Genomic DNA, 22916 nt, shown 5'->3' with positions numbered 1-22916 from the left:
TGAATGGGAAGAAGGGAGGAAGGGAGAAAGGGAGGAAGGGAGGAAGGGAAAGGAAAGGAGGATAAGAAAGAATAAAATAAAACTGCCTTTATTCTCACACACTTTGATTATCCACATAGAAAAATCCCTGGGAATCTACATCAAAATAGCAACAACAGCAACAACAAAACTCTTGGCACAAATATGTGAGTTTAACAAGGTTGTAAGATTCAAGGTCAATACACAAAAATCCACTTTCAACTGTATTTTTGTATAAAACCAATGGACTATTGGAAACCAAAAATTAAAAAACCATACCAATTACAATAGCTGTTTTTTAAAAATGGAATACTTAGGTAGAAATATGACTAAACACACACATGATCTTCTATGCTTCTATCTTCATTCTAAGACCAAGAGATTATGGGGTCGATCATGATGTATGAATTTCCTTAGATTCCAACTCCCTTGTAGTTTTTACGATGTTACTTTTACTCATTGTAGAGAAGAAGATTCAAGACCCTTATTTTTAGAGTTATCCCTGACAAAAGCATGTGCCTAGTATTTGTTAAGTTTCGCTGAGCACTAAAACTTTGTCAACTGTGGGGGGTAGGTGGGTATGGGGGAGGTCAATGGGGAAAAAAGGGGATAGCTGTAATACTTTCAACAATAAAGATAAACGAAATATATCTATCCATTGTGTGTTAGGCTTTTATCCCAACAGAAAGAGGAAAATATATGGCTCAGAACTCAGTGTCACATAATATGCCTACTACACACACACACACACACACATCCTACCCTTCCCACTCACTGTGAGTTTTTTAACAGACAGGATTTCATCAAACACGAGGCAGGAAAACTTACTCAGAGATTTCCCCCCCCAAACTATGTACAAAACAGAGTCCCTAGGGAGTTAGATGAGGCTTCGTGAAAAGCAGCCATTGCTTAGGTTACAGGGATCATTCATTCAAGAAACATTGGTTGAGTACCTATCACATTTTGCCAAGGAGTGAGAATACAGTTGTAGTCCCTCTCTTTGTGTGTGTGTGTATGTGTGTGTGTGTATGTGTGTGTGTGTATGTGATGTATTTCTTTTACTTATTTATTTTTTTTAACTAGAGGCCTGGTGCATGAAATTCATGCACAGGGGGATGGGGTGCGGGGAGGGTATGTCCCTCAGCCCAGCCTGCACCCTCTCCAATCTGGGACCCCTAGAGGGATGTCCGACTGCCCGTTTAGGCCCGATCCCAGGCAGTCGGACATCCCTCTCACAATCCAGGACTGTTGGCTCCCAACTGCTCTCTTGCCTGCCTGCCTGATTGCCCCTAATCACTCCCCTGCCAGCCTGATTGATGCCTAACTGCTCCCCTGTCAGCCCGATTGCCCCCAATTGCCCTCCCCTGCCAGCCCGGTCGCCCCCAATGCCCTCCCCTGCAGGCCTGGTTGCCCCAACTGCCCTCCCCCTGCAGGCCTGGTCCCCCCCCAACAGCCCTCCCCTGCAGGCCTGGTTGCCCCAACTTCCCTCCTCTGCTGGCCTGGTCCCCCCAAACTGCCCACCCCCTGCTGGCTTGGTTGCCCCAACTGCCCTCCCCCTGCTGGCCTGGTCCCCCACAACTTCCCTCCCCTGCTGGCCTGCCCTCCCCCTGCAGGCCTGGTCACCCAATCTTCCCTCCCCTGCTGGTCTGGTCCCTCCCAACTGCCCTCCCCCTGCAGGCCTGGTCCCCCCTAACTGCCCTCCTCCTGAGGGCCTGGACCCCCCAATTTCCCTCCCCCTGCTCGCCTGGTACCCCCCCAACTGCCCTTTCCCTGCAGGCCTGCCCCCCTCAACTGCCATCCCTTGCAGGCCTGGTCCCCCCCAACTGCCCTACTCTGCAGGCCTGGTTGCCCCAACTTCCCTCCCCTGCAGGCCTGGTCCCCCCAACTGCCCTCCCGCTGCAGGCCTGGCCCCCCCCAACTGCCCTCCCCCTGAAGGCCTGCCCCCCCAACTGCCCTCCCCCTGCAGGCCTGGTCCCCCCCAACTGCCCTCCCCCTGCAGGCCTGGTCCCCCCCCCAACTGCCCTCCCCCTGCAGGCCTGGTCCCCCCCCAACTGCCCTCCCCCTGCAGGCCTGCTCCCCCCCCAAGTTCACTCCCCTGCTGGCTTGGTCCCCCCCAACTGCCCTCCCCTGCTGGCCTGGTCCCCCCCAACTGCCCTCCCCCTGCCGGCCTGGTCAGCCCCAACTGCCCTCCCCCTGCAGGCCTGGTCACCCCCAACTTCCCTCCCCATGCTGGCCTGATTTTCCTTAACTGCCCGCCCCTGCTGGCCATCTTGTGTCCACATGGGGGCAGCCATCTTTGTGTTGGAGTGATGGTCAATTTGCATATTACTCTTTTATTAGCTAGGAATGCTTGAAGTATTACAAAGAGCATTACATATGTCTCCTTTTTTTCTCCCCCTTGACATTCCCCCAGCCTCCCCTACCCCCCAGTGTCTTGTGTCCATTGGTTATGCTTATATGCATGCATACAAGTCCTTTGGTTGATCTCTTACCACCCCCCACCAACTCCCCCCCCCCCCCACTGCCCCCCAACTCTCACCAGCCTTCTCTTAAGGAGCTCATAGTCTAGTGGTGAAGACAGAGATTAAATAACACAGAAAAGTAAATGCCCAAGAAATTGAAAGGAGAGGATTTCTGATTTAGGAAGGAGTTTCTCTAATCTCTCTACCCCAGATGGCTCCTTAGTATGTCTTAACCTTATTTCCCTTATCAGTCAATTAGTGGAAAAAAGAAATTCAATTTGGGAGGGAGAGATAGAAAGAGAGACAGTGCCTATCACCTGGCCCCAAAAAAACTATTTAATTAACAGTGTGTCCTGCTCACAGTGTCTCGGAGTTGATTGGTAAAGAAATGAAGAAAGGAAGAAAGCAATCGGTTCCATCTAGTGGCCAATATTGTTATTACTCTTCACAGAACTTTATCACTACCTTTTGTCACCAGAGTTTGTTCATGTTTATTGTTTGTCTCCCCCACTAGAATACAAGTGGGCAGGAACATTATCTATTTTGTTAATCACGAACTCAGCCATGTAGAAGGGCTCCTGGCATGTAGTAAACCATACTAAAAAATTTTTAAACACATGAGTAAACAACTTAATAGTTTATCATCCCAGCACCATTCCTCATGCTTCTCCCTGAAAGTTTAATGTTTGATTGTTTAATATCATATTGAATATTATAGGAATTGGATAGTTATCTAAATTCTTGTACTATTTAGAGTACAGTCTTCTACCTCTCCCTGTCTGTCTCCATAAAGGATTTCTTCATTATTCCTTCTTTATAGACCTACAGAACCTAGTGTTGATTTACGTTCCTGCCATTGCTCTGGTGATCCAGCTGACAGAAAGCATGTTGTGCTGACCAGCAGCAGTGCCAAGAGGACACTGCACACTAGGACAAATTGGAGGAGCAAAGGGCAGTCCCCACTGAAACCCTCCAGGAGCTGAGAGCCTGCAGGAAGCCTTAGGAGAGAGGCCTCTAAAAGCTTTAGAGCTCCGTCCTGCATGTGAACCAGGAATTCCGGAGGCGAAGCCACACTGAGAGAGGAAACATTCCCTTCCTGAGAAGGGCAGTTCCTACCAGGTTCTAACAGGGGTTCTCACCTGTGCAGTGACATATTCAAACACTATTAGCCGGACCCACATACCAAGTCCACGCCTTTTAAAAAATTGTTAAGAGACTGAAAATTTTCTCACTGATTCAAGTAACCACTGCTAATATTAAATTGCTGTAAGTCCAGTCAAGTGTGCATGTGAATAGACAGACAGGAAGGCAGGCAGATCGATAAATAGATACATAGTTATGCTGGGCAGCCTTTCTGTGGCTAAATGTACAATGCCTATTACTATATTTGCAATATGTAATGTTTGAACAGCTATTATTACTTGGCTGCAAAGCATCAATTTACTTTCACAATACATACCAAAAAATAAAAGACTGCATTTAAAATAACTATATGAGGTTGAAAAATGGACATCTTTTTGATAAATATAATTGTATATATTTAATGTGTGAAATGTGACTTTATCTCTTTATTATTTTTTTAATGTTTTATTTATTTTTATTTTTAGAATCATCAATGACAGAAAAACATGGATCGGCTGCCTATAGGGGAATTGAGCCCACAACCCAGCCATGAGCCATCATCAGGAATCAATGTGATGACCTCCTGGTTCATAGGTCATTGCTCAAACACTGAGCCACACTGGCAAATGCGATGATTTTATACACATTCTAGAGGCCTGGTGTATGGATTGGTGCACCATTGGGTTCCATCAACTTGGCCTGTGCTCTCTTGCAATCCGGGACCCCTCGGGGGATGTCGGAGAGCTGGTTTCATCCTGATCCCTGTAGGCCAGGCAGAGGGACCCCACCGGTGCACGATAAATCGGGGCCAGGGAGGGACCGTGGGAGGGCTCCAGGGCATGTTTGGCCTGTCTCACCCAGTCCTGACCGGCCTGACCCCAGCAGCAAGCTAACCTACCAGTCGGAGAGTCTGCCCCCTGGTGGTCAGTGTACATCATAGTGACCGTTCGAACAAATGGTTGGACACTTAGCATATTAGGCTTTTATTATATAGGATACATTGTGGAACGATTACCAAGACAATATAATTACCACCTCCATTGCCTCACATAGTTCACAGTTAACAATGTGTGTGTGTTTACCAGTGGAAATGGGGTATCCCTTTCCCCACTGAGTGCTGGGGGTGCAGTCCTTATGATATCTTGAGAAAAAAAATTTTCTGGGACTCCGTACCAAAGGATAATTTTTATTTGCATGGAATTACACCCCTGGGTTTCCAACGTCCCATTTCCCTTAGTCCAGTCCAGCAAGAAGTGCAGCTGGGGCTTCAGTAGAACTAGAAGCAAAGCCAGTGTCCAGAGTTTCCATTTCATACTGCAGCCAGGTCCAGTTCAGCATCAGGTTAGTTGCAGTCTATTAGTCCATTGTGTGTGGGTCCACATGGTCTGGGGCCCAGGTGATTGTCGGGGAGCCAAGAGAGTATACCCTCTACAGCAAGAGTCCCCAAAGAGCCCAAAGTATAAGAGCACAAGAGAGCAACTCCTTTGTTCAAGGGCATTAAATATTTCAAATCTTCCTGTGCTTGCAGTGACCATGCCCACTCTGGTCCATGACCTATTCCCAAGCGTGACTGACAGTAAGCACCTTTACTAGCCCCCTCAGATTTACAGGGCATGCATCTATCTCCCCCTGTCCAGGCCCTTCCCCCAGCGATCTGCGGGGAATGGACCAGTGGCTCCCTGGGATGCGTAAAGTTGCAGCTTCCTGGCAAAGCTGCCCAAGTGACATGCCTATAATATTTAGTCTTCCCTTTGCTCCTTTCCTGTTATTAATAATTAGGTTAATTACAACAGTATTGTGTGTGTGTGTGTGTGTGTTGTGTGTGTGTAGTGAGAATGCTTATGATCTACTCCCAGCAACTTCCAAGAACATAACTCTTTATAGTAAGAATGTAAGGTGGAAAATTCTTTAGGAACTTCCAACTTGGACTTACAATTTTTTCCCTAGTACTTCTTAGTACAGCTCTAGGGTTATAAGATAAAGGAAAATATACTTAGTACCCAGAAGTGACAGCTACCTCTTGAGAAGCATTTCCAGATAATGAGGCATTGCCAGTATCTTCTACCCTGATCTCCTCCTGTCACTACTGTCACCTGGAAGGCCCATGTAAAAGTAAAGTGGACCCTGACCGGTTTGGCTCAGTGGATACAGCATCGGGCTGTGGACTGAAGGGTCCCAGGTTGGATTCCGGTCAAGGGCATGTACCTCGGTTGTGGGCACATCCCCAGTCGGGGGTGTGCAGGAGGCAGCTGATTGATGTTTCTCTCTCATCAATGTTTCTAGCTCTCTATCCGTCTCCCTTCCTCTCTATAAAAAAAATCAATAAAATATATTTAAAAAATAAAACTCAAGAAAAAAATCTTTAAAAAAAGTAAAGTGGGATGCCTTTGATAAGCAAACTAGAAGACTAAACCATCCAAGCCATACCATGACTGCACATCAGAAAAGCCACATAAATAAGTTAAACAAAATTGATTTTCCCTCTCATGTAAATACTAGTATAGTCCAGGGCTGGAGTGGTGGTTCCCTGATGTTAGGGCTCAGGCTCCTTCTCTCCCATCCTACTGCTCTTCCATCTTCAATTTGCAGATTCTACCTGGTGGTCCAAGGGGGCTGTAGCCATCATGTCTGCACTCAGACTATCAGGGAAACCACAAACCAAGGGAGTGATCAAGGCACACTCTACCCCTTTAAGACATTTCCTGGAAGAAGCACATCCAGTGTCCACTGGTGTCCCATTAGCTAGAATTTCATCTTATGGCCAATACAATTACAACAGAGGCCGGAAATGTAGTTTTTCTACCAAGCACCCATGTATTCTGCTAAAATTTGGAAGTTCTACTATTATAAAACAAGAGAATACTAAATAGCCCTAGCTGGTTTGGCTTAGTGGATAGAGTGCCGGTCTGCAGACTGAAGGGTCCCAAGTTCGATTCCGGTCAAGAGCACATACCATCGATCCCCAGCAGCTGATCAATGATTCTCTCTCATCATTGATGTTTCTATCTCTCTCTCCCTCTCCCTTCCTCTCTGAAATCAATAAAAATATATTTTTCTAAAAAGAGAATACTAAATATTGGGGAATAACCAGCAGTCCCCTCCTAAAGATTCTCTTTCTCTTATTCTTAAGAAACAATTTTATAGTATTTACTAAGAACCAAGCACAGCTCTCAGTTTCTCCAGGTCTATTAAATCACCTAATAGCACATAAGTAAGGTTCTAATATCCACATTTTACAGATGAGGAAATTGAAACACAGATAAATGAAGGAACTTGTACAGAGTCACACAGCTGGAAAAATGCAGAACTGGGATTTGAACCGGGCAGTTTGGCTTACCCCCTATACTTTACTGTTTTCTTTCTGCTATACTTCAAAATACCTTTAGTCTTTTATATGAGGCAATCGAAAAGGCTTTATCTATGTAAGGGAGATACTGCCTTCTTATTCAGAACGCAAATCAACAGAAAATATAAGGAAAATACACCTATTAGGTATTAATTCTAGGGAGTCACTTATATTTCTCACTAAACACCAACATGAGTATAAAGAATAACACAAGGCTTGGCACATGAAAAAAAAAAAAGTATTCAAATGCCCAGTATTCGGTCATTACATCATTTAATGAACACGTGTGTAAACCAAGCATGTCAAACCACATGCGGCCCACAACGAATACCCATTAACGATTATTTATTTCAGCCCTTTGTATTCAGCATGTCTCTATCGAAATATACCTACATTTCTATGAAAATTGAAGCTTTTGTTTTTTTGCGGCCCACATAAACTTAAACCTTGTTTATTTGGCCCGTGTTAGCCTTTGAGTTTGACATGCTTGATGTAAACCAATAACAATGAGATGGCAAATCAAACACATTTACATTCTCTCTCTACTTAAGCCCCACTAAAATAACAGTAAGGGGATTCTTTTAAGCTCCGTGAGAACACAAACAAAAAGAGGAATGACAGTGGCAACAAAATTATAGCAGTTATAAAGCACATGGGCAGGTGGCATCTGACAGCCTATTAAAATAAGCTGAATCCTGGGACATTCATAAAGGAAGCCAAAACGGCAACTCACTTTACCCCCAAAGAACTCTCCAAAGGCTCAGGACTAAATACAGGGGAATGATTTAAAGGCCTTTCCATGCAATAAACAGATCCCCAGATCCCCACTCCTGGTCTGCCATAGCCCTACCAATTGGTCCCCCTTCACATTAGCAGGAGATTAGCAGTTTATACTCCAGCGAGGGCAAACAGAGAGTATCTGAATTAGGAGAACTCCGTGATAAAGACTAACTGAAACTTGAAGCAAATATAATCAGTCAGGAGGGTGTACAGGAGGAGTTAGGGCTTATGGAAGTTCTCACAGCTACCTCAATCTGGAGAACCCTGCACGGGAGGAGCCTACAGGAAGAACTCCATATTTATAGTAAACCTCTATGGTTCTAACCTCTCCTTCCTTAACTGCCTTTCCCCTTTTATAAATGCCCCTGCATCCTGGCACGCAGGCCAGAGTGTGCACATGGCTTGCCATGTCTGCATGCACCAGGTTGCAACCCTCTCTTTCTCCTGAATAAATCCTTCTTGGTGACAAAACATCTAGCCCATATTATTTTTCAGTTGACACCAGATATAGCTGATAGTGGAGAGCAAGTGCTGAAACAGAGGAGATAAGTGAATGTCAGTATAATGATGAATATTGAGATCTTCAGCCTTTTTTCCCTCCACTGCCTCCACCCTAGCCCCCCTACCTCAACTCTCGCTCTAACAACCTCCAAACAGATCTACCTGCTCCTACTCTTGCCCACCCACAGTCTCACCTCCAAGGCAGCTAGACTTTCTTTTTTAAATGTAATTAAGGTCACATGATTCCTCTGCTTAAGATTTCCCAATAGCTGCTTCAGAGTAAAATCTAAACTCCTTTCTGTGGTCTTAAGACTCTGTGTGACCTGGCCCCTGCCTTCCTCTCCACCCTAATCTGGAACCACTTTCCCCTGCATCACTATGCTTTAGACCAGCCGTGGGCGAACTACGGCCCGCGGGCCGGATCGGGCCGTTTGAAATGAATAAAACTAAAAAAAAAAAAAAAAAAGACGGTACCCTTTTATGTAATGATGTTTACTTTGAATTTATATTCGTTCACACAAACACTCCATCCATGCTTTTGTTCCGGCCCTCCGGTCCAGTTTAAGAACCCATTGTGGCCCTCGAGTCAAAAAGTTTGCCCACCCCTGATTTAGACATACTGGTCTCTCATTCCTTGAACATGCCAAGTTTGTTCCCCTTTTGAGGGCCTTTTCAACTACTATTTTTCTTTCCAGAAACATTTTTTGCAAGGTTGCTTCTTCTTCCTTCAGTTCTGGGTTTAAATATCAGCTCCTCCAAAGCAAAGCCTGTCCTGACCCTCCTAACACAAACTACCTGCTGTCTTCGCCCTTCACTGCTTCTTTCAGAGCGCTTACCAACCTCTGAAGTCATTGTATATCTTTTGTTGTCTATTGTCTCTCCCGCAGTAAGGTTTAAGACAACACACTTTCTAGGCTCATTTTCCCCAGTGGCCTCAGCACCTATCTCAAGTAACATTCATTCAATGTAAGAAAAAGAAAAGCAGCAGCTGGTATGGGGACTGAACGGTCACCCCTACGGCTTCAGTATTGTTAGGAACTAGCCATGGGGTGTCCCTGTAAAACAACCTGACAGAACCCCAGCATCTAAGTCACTGTCATCCTGATGAAGTGAGACAGCAGACAAGCTCCCTTGATAATCTTGTCTAAACGCAGATAAAAGCAGTCACTCTGCAACTACACAAATACCAAACTTCCCCCTCTCCCAGCTAGTAAAACTGTTGCTGCTTTATCATTACAGTTTTAGCTTTGCAGTTTCCCTCCCTTCTCATAAGCTGTATTATACCAATCTTAGAATTACCCCACATCTTGGCTGCACCCAAAACAGAATGAATCACCATTTCTTCAAATCCTCCCCCAAAATCACCTAATACAAGCCCAAACCCTACAATAAGTCATTTCTAATTCTGCTATTAAAATGACCCACTTTGTGTATTCTCCCTCATTGCAACGACTAATAAACCCAACTTTCTGATTACAGATGTGTTCCTGGTGGCCACTTTTAAAAAATATATATTTTATATTGATTTCAGAGAGGAATGGAAAGGGAGAGATAGAAACATCAGTGATGAGAGTCATTGATCAGCTGCCTCCTGCACGCCCCACACTGGGGATCAGCCCGCAGCTGAGGCATGTGCTGGGACCGGGAACAGCACCAGCAACCTTTTGGTGTAAAGGACGATGCCCAACCGAGCCACCTTCATCATTATTCTAACTACAACCTCCCCTCGCCTAAACCCTGTGGCCTCACAGTTTGCCCTTTCTTCCAAACTAATCCGCGTTCTATACCCGCCCCAACCCAATCTGTCACACACGTCCAATCAGAGGACTGGGTGGAAATTCCATACCCAATCCCCGGCCGTATCCAAGTCCCGCCCCATCCCACCCCTTTACCTTGACTCGCCTCAATCCCGCAGAACTAAGCAGGCCCCCACCTCCACCTGCCCAGTCCAGTCACTGACCTGGCAGTCTTCAGAGCCAATCGCACCCTGAGTCCCGACCCCATAGGGCCTATGGGCTATCCCGGGCCACATCCAGATGCGCCTTGGAGGTCTAGCCCCAGTGCTCCCTCCGGCTCTGGACTTGCCCCCGCCTCCCTGCCCATTCCCGTCCATTCTCGTCCAGTCCGGGATCCCGGCCGCCCTTCAGCCAATCCGCACTCTGACTCCATTCCCTCGGGTAGGTCCCGCCCAGGTTTCGCCCCCGCCTCCGAATCCCACCCTCCAGGCCCTCTGAGCCCAGGCGGGACTCCAGCCCAGGTGGCAGGATCGGTACCGCGACGGAGGTAAGTGGGTCGCGAGGGGAGCACCTGGGTACGGAGTGAAGATTGCGGTCGGGGCAGGCGGAGTCGTGGGAAGCGGGGCCGGGCCGGAGGGCGCCGCGCGCCTGGCGGGGCTGGGAGGGAGGAAGAGCCGGTCTGGATTTCCTTGAAGACTCGGACTCGCCCTCCTGAGCCCGCAGACCTCGGGGAGGCTGCAGACGGTCCGCGCTGGATTTAACAGTTTCCTTTGGAGAGGGAATGGCGCCGAGGTGGCTGGCCTTCTAGGGTGGGAGGGACCCTTGATCCCCGGTCATCGATTGCCCTTTGTGTTCTTGGTGTTGCAGTTTGGGGATTTTGGAAACAGCGTGGCAAGAGTAACACCGACTCGTTTATCCATAACCGGATTTTTTTTTTTTTTTTAAGGAAACAAAGGCAGTTAACCTGCCATGTAAGTGAACCTAAAGTTTGTGGTTAAAAGAGACAGGCCAATCTGTTGCTTTTGCAATCCGAGCAGCTCAAGAAGGGGGAGCCCCACACCCAGTACAGAAACCATTGCTCCACCTCCCGACACCTGGGCTCTCCCCAGGCAAGAACTGGGGCTGCTTGCGCAGGTCCACCCCAGGCACCACTGGTGCAGGGCCATCATTAGAAAGTGTTCTCTCACCGTGTGCTAAAACTTCATTCCCGCTACTTCACACCAGCCAGCTATACTTCTTCCCCCTGGAGAAATGTATAATTACACGAACCTCATTTCCACAGAACAGCTTTTCAGCAATTTCACGGTCACGTCTCCTTAAGCATTGTGCCACCTAAATATAGCTAATTTTTTCCACTCATGCTCCAATGCCATGACTTTGAGGCTTGTTGTTCCCACTGTACTAAACCAGTCAATACCTCGTTCACCTCCTAGATGCCCTCTGCTGTGTCACTGCACCTTATAAGTGTTCTGGAAGTGGACTGACGGGTAGAGCATGAAGTGCAGATGATCTTTCCTTTGGTCAGACTCTGACTAGTAGCACTAGCCCCTTTTTGCAGTCTCTCACATTAAACCTTCCTTGCGCTTTCAATTAACCTGAATGTTCTGGAGTTTATCAAATGAACTAAACCTCTTCCTACCTCTCTCCCCCATGTACAGAGTGGTGGTAAGTGATCATTTGGATCTAAGTGCAGAGCTTCAGTCTTCACAATTCATTCTGACTACCTTGCTTACATTTTAGCTCTGGATTGTACCCCCAACAATTCACCCGCCTTCTCAGCTTCAGGTCACCCTCAAATCTGCCATGCATACTTTCTGTATCCTCATTGTGAACATTCTACTTTAGTGATAATAAATAGTTTAATTTTCTATTGGTCATGTATATGAATGTGCCATAATCAGGTTTCCTAGATCACCCTGATTCACAGTTCCCTGTTTTTTTGTTGTTGTTTTTCCCCCCACAGAATATTGTTCTAAAGAGAAACTAGAAAAATAGAGTGAAAATATTGTTTAGAATTAAAAGCCATATGGCTTTTGATCTTTCTCTCACTTTTCAATGATATCCAATTTTATTTGTTTTTTTGTTTACCTTATTGCTGAATATACATTTGGAATGTTAATTATGTTAGAAAAGTGCTGCTTACAATGTGTTTATTTAAAATACAGGAAAAATATAGTTTTAGAGGTTCTGATTCAGTACCTGTCAGTCTGCTTAGGTTTCTCTGGAAGCATTTTTTCATCTATTGCCCATTGCCCTCACAATTCCTTCCACAATGAGATAACCTAGTGAGGAAGAAAGAGAGCCCAGGTCTGGATATTGAGGAATTCTGTCATTTAATGACAGGTTAGGGAGAGGTAGGAGGAAAATGAGGGGTTGTCATATATCAAAAGCCAAGGGAACATGGTGTTTCCGGGAGGAGACCCGGCTTGACCAGCAGTATCTAAAGCTACAGAGAGCTCAAGGAAAGTTGAGACTCACAGAATGTCTACTGGGTTTCACAATATAAAGGTCAAAATTGACCGGAGCAAGAGCTGTCTCTACATTGTAAAGGGTACAAAAGGCACACCTATCCTCCTACTGAGGAGTATAGATTGACGAAAGGGGACAGCCGATAAAATATCCTTTTTTAAGTTTTGCTTTTGAGATCACCCTTCTTGCCTCTGCTGTTTTTCAAGTGCCTTTAGCTCCAAATAATCATTATGCTTAGTGGTATATTTTGGGCTGGTATATTTTGCCATTCTTCATCTATAAAATGTAGTGAAGTGCTGGAGAAAGTTGATGTTCAATTTGAGATTAATAACCACAAGCTTGTGGTGACAGTAATCCTATCCTGTGTGGCTTTCTCCAGCAGTCCACAGCTTCATGGGCTATAGGAAAAGCAGACACGGCAGTTGAGTTCATCCAGGGCTAGTATTTTACAAACGGGGGGTAGGACATTGTCAAGAACATCACTGAAATGGTGGAACTGGATCTAAATTGGGAGGGGAAAGGAAGGCAAGGGCTGATTGGGCAAAGGAAAGGCAGCCTCCTAGAGGTCTTGATAATATTGAAGAAGAGGAATAGTTGTGATAATTAAGAAAATTAAAAGGACAGGTGGTTTATATTCAAACACCAGAATTCTTCAATTATTTTGGGTCTAGAGGCCCAATGCACGAAATTCATGCAAGAGTAGGCCTTCCTTCCCCCAGCTGCCGGCACCGGCTTCCCTCTGGCATCCAGGACCCAGGCTTCCCTCCGGCCGCTGGCATCTGGGACCAGGGCTTCCCTTGCAGCCCCGGCATCGTCCAGAAGGTCATCTGGGAGGACGGCGGTCTAATTAGCATATTATGCTTTTATTATTATAGACTAGAGGCCCAGTGCATGAAATTCGTGCATGGGGGGGGGGGGGTGTCCCTCAGCCCAGCCTGCACCCTCTCCAATCTGGTACCACTTGAGGGATGTCTGACTAAACGGGCAGTCGGACATCCCTCTCACAATCCAGGACTGCTGGCTCCCAACCACTCCCCTGCCAGCCTGATAGATGCCTAACTGCCCTCCCCTGCAGGCCTGGTTCCCCCCAACTGCCTTCCCCTGTGGGCCTGATTCCCCCCAACTGCCCTCCCCTACAGGCCTGGTTCCCCCCAACTGCCCTTCCCTCTCCCCTGTTGGCCATCTTGTGTCCACAAGGGAGTGGCCATCTTGTGTATTGGAGTGATGGTCAATTTGCATATTACTCTTTTATTAGATAGGATTCGACCAGGTTGAGGTAATGGCAAAGTTCAGGGTATGACTGTAGGAGAGTCTGACTAAGGTGGAATGAAGGAGAAGAGCAATGAACATGGGAATATCGGTTGTTGGATGGGTCATCTTTGAAGACATTGAAATTACCTGGGTGATCTCAGGCCTTAGAGTTGAGAAGAAAACTGTATGCTCAGTGACAAAATCCTTAATGAATGACTGGGAGTTAACAGCAATTCAGGAGATAACATCAGGAAGGTACATGAGGGGAGTAACTGTCTAACAGTGATAAAATGGGTGGAAAGAAAAAGGTAGGGGGAGCATATAAGAACAAAAGCCAACACTGAGGAATATAGAAATGGTACCTTTGGGGAAAACAAGATTTGAGTTAAAGCAAAGGAGGTGCAGGGAACACTCTGAGAACACAAAGATATAATGGAATTGAATGATTATGATGCAGCTATTCCAAAAGATACAGTGGGAGGTTTGGCAAGTGGAAGAGAAATGAAGAGCTGGGTCAGGGCAGTACATTTCACTGTGAAGGTAATGTGCCCTCAAAGACAGACCAAAGAGAAGGTGTGGGATTTAGGCCTTGCGATTTCCAGATGAAACAGGTGGATTTAGTGGCAACTCCCTTAGGAGAACAGGTGTTGAGGCCTGGTGACCAGGGGGCATGGCTCACCCAACCTGGGGTGTAGTCTCCTAAGAGATACAGTCTAAGCCAGTGATGGTGAACCTATGACACGTGAACTCATTTTTTTGGTTGATTTTTCTTTGTTAAATGGCATTTAAATATATAAAATAAATATCAAAAATATGAATCTTTGTTTTACTATGGTTGCAAATATCAAAAAATTTCTATATGTGACACGGCACCAGAGTTAAATTAGGGTTTTTCAAAATGCTGACACGCCGAGCTCAAAAGGTTCGCCATCACTGGTCTAAGCTCATGTATGGCCAGCCAGTGACTTCAGTGCCTTGTGAAATTATCTTCAAACCAGGATTAATTTATTCATCTGTTTTGAAATATGGGGATATTGAGGCTCAATAAGAGTCAGTGACTTGTCTGAAGATAGAAAGCTCTTTTTATAAAAATATCAAGAGTAAGGATTAGAATCCAGGTATCCCGATTCCTAGTCCTGTTTTCCCCCATTTTATCTCAAGAAGGCAGAAGAGGTTTCTTTCATTTGTCTACTTGCAAGAAAGCATTTTGCTTAACGCCAAAAGAAATTAGGCTGAATTTAAATAGATGTTTATTTGCTGAAAAAATTTGTTCTAAATCAAATAATTCCATGATAATGAATGAAGACTCCTCAGTAGAGTTCCTATTATTTGGTAGTTTTCCTTAAAACTACCCCTACTGCCTAACTCAGTTAATGTTTTACTCCTGAACCGAACAATTAGTGACATAAGAATAGGCATGTCTTGATTTAAGAAAACCTGGCCTTGGACTTGAAAGACATAAAACATAAGGAATAATTTGTTGCTTTTTGAAAGGAATCAATATTTTATAACAGACTTATAAATAATCCACTTAAATCATTAATTTATAATGTGATTTATGTATTCATTCAGTCATTTAATACTTTTATTTATTGAATTCCTACTCTCTGCCAGAGAATACAGTGGTGAATTAAATATACCTGCTCATGGAATTTGTTTTAAATTTGTGAATAAGTAAGTGAGTGGAACGCCACACAAACAAACAAACAAACAAAAAAAGTGCTTTGCTGAGAATTAAAATAGGCTGATGTGATATGGAGTGGCTGAGAGGCTGCCATTTAAGCTGCAATTTCAATCACATGCTCAGGACTTTATATTTCACTTTTTAAGAAACATACAACGATATATCATTTTTTACATAGAAAGCTTTCTGTAGCCTTAACATTTGGTAACAGAGATTCATAGCTAGCTTCAGTGGACCCTTTGAGTTTTTAGAATCCACCTCTTTATAAAGTTTGATCAGAAATAGAGGAAATGCCATCCCCTAATACAAAGTTTGCAGGGCAAAATCTCATGAGTGTCTGTTTGCCCTGTGTGGCAGTATAACAACAGAACTTCATATTGCTTTGATCTCCCTACCCATGATGGGTAATGATTTCCTTACAGGTAGAGAAGTAACTCAGAATGCATGCCAGGTATGTAACAAACCTATTGAAATGACTTGCTAGTTACAGAATTGTTGAGGGAAATACCATCTGAGAAAATAACCTAAGATTCATTCTTATATATATACTAGAGGCCCGGTGCACAAAAATTTGTGCACTCAGTGGGGGAGGGGGGTCCCCCAGCCCAGCCTGTGCCCTCTCGCAGTCTGGGACCCCTCGGGAGATAACGACCTGCTGGCTTAGGCCTGCTCCTGGGTGGCAGAGGGCAGGCCCTATCCCTAGGTGCAGCCCTGGTCAGGCTCAGATCAGGGCCGATTGGGGAGTTGGGGCGCTGCCCCGTCATGCACAGAGCAGGGCAGATCGGGAGGTTGCGATGCCACCCTCAGTCACGCTCAGGGTAGGGCCGATTGGGGGGTTGGGGCACCGCCCCCTGTCACACTCAAGGCAGGGTCGATGGGGAGGTTGCGGCGCCACCCCCTGTCACGCACAGAGCAGGGCTGATCAGGGGGTTGGGGTGCTGCCCCCTGTCACTCACAGAGCAGGGCCAATCAGGGGATTGGGGCGCTGCCCCCTGTCACTCACAGAGCAGGGCCCATCAGGGGGGTTGGGGCTCTGTACCCTGTCACACACAGAGCAGGGTCGATCAGGCGGTTGGGGAACTCCCCCCTGTCACGCACAGAGCAGGGCCCATCAGGGGGTTGAGGAGCTCCCCCCTGTCATGCACAGAGCAGGGCCGATCAGGGGGTTGAGGAGCTCCCCCCTGTCACTCACAGAGAAGGGCCGATAGGGGAGTTGGGGCACCACCCCCTGTCACACACAGAGCAGGGCGGATCAGGGGTTGGGGCGCTGCACGCTGTCACACTCAGGGCAGGGCCGATGGAGAGATTATGGCTCTACCCTTTCACACACAGAGCAGGGCCCATGGGGGGGCGGGGGGGGTTGGGGCACCGCACCCTGTCACACACAGAGCAGGGCCGATCAGGGGGTTGGGGAGCTCCCCCCTATCAGGCACAGAGCAGGGCTGATCAGGGGGTTGGGGCACCTTCCCCTGTCACGAACAGAGCAGGGTGGATAGGGAGGTTGTGGCCCCGCCCCCTGTCACTCACAGAGCCGCAGGGCAATCAGGGGGTTTGGGCGCTGCCCCCTGTCACACTGATCCCGGTGCCGGGAGGCATATTACCCTTTTACTATATAGGATAGAGGCCTGGTGCATGGGTGGGGGCCGGCTGGTTTGCCCTGAAGGGTGTCCTGGATCAGGGTGGGGGTCCCCACTGGGGTGCCTGGCCAGTCTGGCTGAGGGGCTGAGGGGCTGAGGGCCGTTTTCAGGCTGGCGGGTGACTGAAGCTCCCAACTGCTCCTTTTTTTCTTTTTTCTTTTTTTTCTATTCTGGGCCAGCTTTAGCTCTGAGGCCTCACTGCTGAAAGCAGGTTTCTGGCCTTTACCTTCTGTATTTGATTCAGTGTTGCGGTCCGGCTGGCTGAAGCCTGGCTGACTGAAAGCCGGTTTCTGGGGTTTTGTTTAGCTTCTATATTTGCAACATAGTTGCTTAGAGATGCAGCTGAGAGGCCGGCAAGTCAGGCGGGGAACGTTGGAGTTCTCCATCACTGGAGCAAGCAGGCCTCCCTGTTCGCTTCAGTGCATGGCTGCCGGCCGCCATCTTGGCTGTCAGTTAATTTGCATAAGGATATGCTGATTAGCCAATGGGAAGGGTAGCGGTCATACGCTAATTATTAGTGTAGAAGATTTACCAGGGATTGGTATAATTCTTTTCAAGCAACTTTCTAAATAACTTTCTAAAGTTTTTAAAAATTTCATGGTTACAGATTGTGCTTTTGCTAGTGACTGTTATCTAGACAATTATGAATAGTTTTTAGACTGAGACATTCTCTATTTTAACTACTAGTAATGGAGCTTTTACTTAATGCTCTTCACTAAATTAGAGCCTTATTTTTTGAATTCACAATATCCTTACAGGTGTCTAGTTTAAAATAACATGCATAAATTTATAAAAGAGGGTTTTATTAGAAATGATTGTAGTGATGAGAGATTTATCATAGAGAAGAAAAAACTATCAAAACGTTTTATATATACTTGATATGAGCTACGGTCTGTCAGCTAGCTATAACTCTCTGATAGCAATGTAAGTATCATATATTCACTCCCTTCAAAACTTTTTCTTTCATCCTGCAGCATGTTTTTGGCTCAGAGGAGACTCTGCTCCCTTGGCAGTAGAGCTAAATTCCTGAAGATGATTTACTCTTCAAAAATCTCCAGATTCTCCACTTCTCCTGTAGGTATTGCTTACAGATAAATTATTGTACATATTCCATGATGTCAAAAAAGTACACCTTTTCAAATATTTTTTTTTTTTTTTTGAAACTGACATTCTCTGAGTTACTGCTTGCCTGTCTGTGTGTCAGGAATAGTATTGGACCTTGTGGATTCATGATCTCATTTTATCTTTACAGAACTCTTCAAGTTATGAATTGTTACATTCCTATCTTACAAATGAAAAAGTGGAGGCTTAGAGAGGTTTAGTAACTTGTCGGAAGTCACACAGCTTGTAAGTGTCATAACCAAGATATCATACTCACCCTTGTCTAGCTCTCGAACTCTAAAGAAGGGCTCTGTATACTCAAGAAAGGATGTTATAGTGATGATAAGTACAGGCCTCATTATTCAAGATTATAGGAAGTATGGCAGATTGAGGGCCAGGTCATATGAAATCACGCACAAGCAAACAGATCTTTTTTTACTACTATGACTGTCATAACCGAGGGTAGATAACTGAGCCAGTTTCTTCAACAAGTCAGTGGCATGAGAAAAAGGGGTGTTTTGGAAGGACTGCTGTGAGATGAACAGAGGCTTAAGAACCACAACCACCAAAACAATGTGTTGACCTTGTTTAGGGACTCAATTCATTCAATCAAAATGTAAAAAGATATTTATAAAGATAATCGGAGAAATACGAATATGTATTGGGTATTAGATGATACAGAGGAATTATTGTTAATTGGGTATGATAATGACATTGAAGTTATATAAGAAACTGTCAATATTTTTTAGAGATATATGCCAAGTATAGATGGGTGAAATGAATTAAGGTCTAGGGTTTGCTTTAAAATCACTCAGCAATAAAAATTAAAAAGGGAAAAGATGAAGCCAATTAGGCAAAATCTTGATAATTATTCTGGGTAACATGTATATGTGTGTTTCAAATTATGTTGAATCATATGAAATTGTCATTTTGTAGGTCAAAAATGGGTAAATATCGGCAGTTCCATATTGTTCAAGCTAATAACAATCTCAACTTTTATGTAAGATTGAAATTTCATTAGAACCATCAATTTCTCCCTTTATGTGTAAATACTATGATTGTCTTGGGTTCCATCTCTCATCTTTGTTACCACCGTGACTACTTAGTTCAAGCGCTCCATGCAGAGGTTGAATTCAAGGAAGTGGTACCATCACTCAGGTGATCAGATTAAGGCAGGTTTTAAATTAAGGCTGGGTGTGCAGTTATCTGCAGAGCTCAGTTAGAATTGGCATAACCAGGACCCATCCTGAGCGAATCTCACTCTATAAGTCTGGACTGTATTTTGAAAAATTTTTCCAGGTGATTCAAATGTACATCCCAGGTCACAACCAACGCCAATGCTTTATTCATATTTGCAGATTCTCTGGGATAGAATTCAGCCCTTTCCATCTTTAACAATAACATCAGAAAGGTCTCTACATTTCATCAGCGCCTTTGCAGTTAAAATAGTCACACAGATAGCCCTGGCCTGTGTAGCTCAGTTGGTTGGAGCGTGGTCCCATGCACCAAAATCTTTGGGGGTCAATTATGGGTCAGGACACATACCCAGGTTTTGGTTTCGATCGCCTGTCAGGGTGCAAACAGGAGGCAGAATGATGTTTCTTTCTTTCTCTCTCTCTTTCTCTCTCTCTCTCTCTCATCTTTCCCTCTCTCCCACACTTCCTCTCTCTCTCAAATCAATTTTTAAAAAATAGTCAGTGTTCTTTCTGCTATGAGGCAAATGATAAAGCAAACTGATCAGTGTTATAAAGTAATAGTGATAAGTTTAAGTCAAGAACAATTTACCAGAACCAGCCTGACTACTTACTTACTTTAAATCTGTTTTTACTAGAAAATCCTCCTCATCCACACCATTAATATCATTGAAAACTTACTATAGCCCTGGCCAGGTAACTCAAACTCAGTTGGTTAGAACCTCATCCACATGCACCATGGTTGTGAGTTGATCTCTGGTCAGGGCACATACAAGAATCAACCAATAAGTGCAACAACAAATTGATATCTCAATCTCTCTCTCTCTCTCTCTCTCTCTCTCTCTCTCAAATCAATTTTAAATAAGTAATATTTTAGTTGTTAAGGGAAAAAATTACTGCTGTATAGTAAGAAAAGAACCAAGATAAGTCCAGAATGAAAAGCACTATCTGCCCCCTGTTTGGGAGATCACATTTATATTATCCTCTGGTGCCAGAAAGCCAAAGAACTAACTATAGATGAGAGAGTTATGGATGGATGAGTGGATGGATGGATGGATGGAAGGAAGGGAGGGAAGAAAGAAGGAAGGAGGAAGTATTTGTTCTTGAGAGGTCTCATGGAGCACCAATTCCTAGTACCTAATAGTGTTACCCTTTATTAGACCAGTCTTCACTTAAGGTTTGGAGCTCTGCTGGGCTGTAAGGGGCGCTGCACAGGCTTCCTCCACATCTAGCTTTATGTCTCTTCTGGGTATAAGTGCCCAATAGAAACTACCTGTCTCTCTGTCTCAAGTCCAGATTTCCACGAATGGCCCTGATTGGTTTAACCTGACTCTGTCACATGGAGATGGAAAAACATATGTTTGGTAAATAAATATTTGCTGGGTTGTGTTTAACAGTGGGATACAGACAGGACTTTAATCAAAGCCTGCTAGGTTCCTCCCCATCTACCACACTTACTTTATGTCTGTACCAGTGATGGCGAACCTTTTGAGCTCGGTATGCCAGCATTTTGAAAAACCCTAACTTAACTCTGGTGCCGTGTCACATATAGAAATTTTTTGATATTTGCAACCATAGTAAAACAAAGACTTATATTTTTTATATTTATTTTATACTAGTAGCCCGGTGCACAAAAATTTGTGCACTCGGGGGTGAGGGTGAGGAGTGGGGCCAGAGCCCTCAGCCCGACCTGCACCCTCTGTCATGTTCCAGGACCCCGGCCACTCCTGGCCTAGGCACAGGCCTACAGGCTTGGGCGGCCTGGCTCCCGAGGCTTCATTTTATCAAGAGAACAAAGTCGGCGTTAGTTACAGCCCTCACAGAACCCAGTACACTGCATCTGTGCATACAACTGCCTCGTTCATGTTCGTGCTTCGCCCTACTGAATTACTAACATCTTGAGGACATAGCTCCGTCTTATCCTGCTTCAACTTCAGTGCCTGCCCTGGTGTCAGGGACCTGAGAGGGTTTGCTGAGTGAGTGAGTGAGTGAGTGAGTGAGTGAGAGTGAGTGAGTGAGAGTGAGTGAGTGAATAATGAGTGAGTGAATGAGTGAATGAATGAGCAAGTAAGTGAATGATCAAACAGCTACAGAGCCGGAACTTCTGCTGCATTGCCATAACAAAGCAGCAGAAGTTCCCGCCCCACTCCCGGCTGCCTGAAGCTCACCCCGGGAAAGTTCCTGCCCTGCTCCCAGCGGCCCTGAGCCCCTCTTCTGGCTACGTACTGAATTTCTAACATCTTGAGGACATAGCTCCATCTTATCCTGCTTCAACTTCAGTGCCTGCCTGGTGCCTGGGACCTGAGAAGGTTTGCTGAGTGAGTTAGTGAGAGAGTGAGAGAGTGAGTGAGTGAGTGAGTGAGTGAATGAGTGAGTGAATGAGTGAGTGAATGAGTGAATGAGCAAGTAAGTGAATGAGCAAACAGCTACAGGGCGGGAACTTCTGCCGCCTTGCCATGGCAACGCGGCAGAAGTTCCCACCCCACTCCCGGCTGCCTGAAGCCCACCCCCGGAAGGTTCCCGCCCTGCTCCCAGTGGCCCCACTCCCCTCTCCCCGCTGCATAGTTAGCGCAGGGCAAAGACGGCCGGGGTGTGCGTTTTGGCAGATCGGTGCATTAGCACCTGTCAGGCGGGGATCCCCCCCCAAGGGCCGTTTTTGGGGGTGGCCAGTGGCAGATCGGTGCATGAGCACCCACCAGCCTCGGATCCCCTCGGGATGGACGTTCGTGGGTGTGGCTGGTGGCAGATCGGTGCATTAGCATCCGCCAGCCTCGGATCCCCGCAGGAGGGCCGTTTGTGGGCGTGGCCGGTGGCCGATCACTGTGGTCCCGCTGCCAGCCCTGGGTCTGTTTTCATACCGGCCGCCTGCAGACCGGGTCGCAAATAGCAGGCCCGGATGGCAGCGGGGCAGGCAGGATGGCGCTGTCCCACCCTGCCTGCAGTATGCAAATTAGCCGCCATATTTGTTGGTGGTTAACCGCCATCTTAGTTGGCAGTTAATTTGCATATCGCCCTGATTAGCCAATGGGAAGGGTAGCAAAGTTATGGTTAATTACCATATTTTTCTATTATTAGATAGGATATTTAAATGCCATTTAACAAAGAAAAATCAACCAAAAAAATGAGTTCGCGTGGTGAACACCTGTCATAGGTTCGCCATCACTGGTCTATACTAATAGCAGAGAAATATGCAAATTATTCATTACACTGTAACATCAGGACCAGATCAGCAGGTTGTGTCCCCACCCTCTGCTCAGGTAGCTGCAAGGCCTGGGGTAGGATACGATACAATAGGAAGGGATAAGAAAGGAGAGGGAGAGGAAGGCAGGCCTGCATGCAGACAGGCCAAGAGGATAAACAGAAATACAGAAAGGGAACAAGAAAAAGATGCAGGAATGGAAAAGGGAAGGAAACATGGGGCAGCAGGGGGGTGGTGAGGGCCAGGGCGGGAGTCCCACCCAGACACAGGAGGAGGGTGATACCGCCCCCTCCCCCCCCCCCGGGTGCGGGCTGTTGACAGGGAGGTGCCCACTGGTCCGGAACATAGTGGTGGATGGTCTGAGGCCTTCTGGGCAGAGGTGCTCCTGCTTCGCGGCAGCAGCAGTGCCCGGGCCAC

The 22916-nt window shown here is 46.0% G+C and overlaps 1 protein-coding gene across 1 annotated transcript in view; it reads left to right on the top strand.

The window, feature by feature from the left end:
• The first annotated feature begins 10203 nt into the window (after positions 1-10203).
• Positions 10204-22916, top strand: part of KYAT3 (kynurenine aminotransferase 3) — a 67672-nt gene continuing 54959 nt past the window's right edge. Inside the window, exons 1-2 of the mRNA XM_070403402.1 lie at positions 10204-10512; positions 17981-18080. Coding sequence (XP_070259503.1) covers positions 10241-10512; positions 17981-18080 — 372 coding nt within the window. The 5' untranslated portion in view covers positions 10204-10240. The remainder of the gene's footprint in view (positions 10513-17980; positions 18081-22916) is intronic.

The sequence above is a fragment of the Myotis yumanensis genome, unplaced genomic scaffold (assembly GCF_028538775.1).
Source record: "Myotis yumanensis isolate MYYU_CA2020_CCGP unplaced genomic scaffold, mMyoYum1.0.hap1 SCAF_2, whole genome shotgun sequence".
Classification (NCBI taxonomy): domain Eukaryota; kingdom Metazoa; phylum Chordata; class Mammalia; order Chiroptera; family Vespertilionidae; genus Myotis; species Myotis yumanensis.
This window is presented reverse-complemented; position numbering and strand designations above follow the sequence as displayed.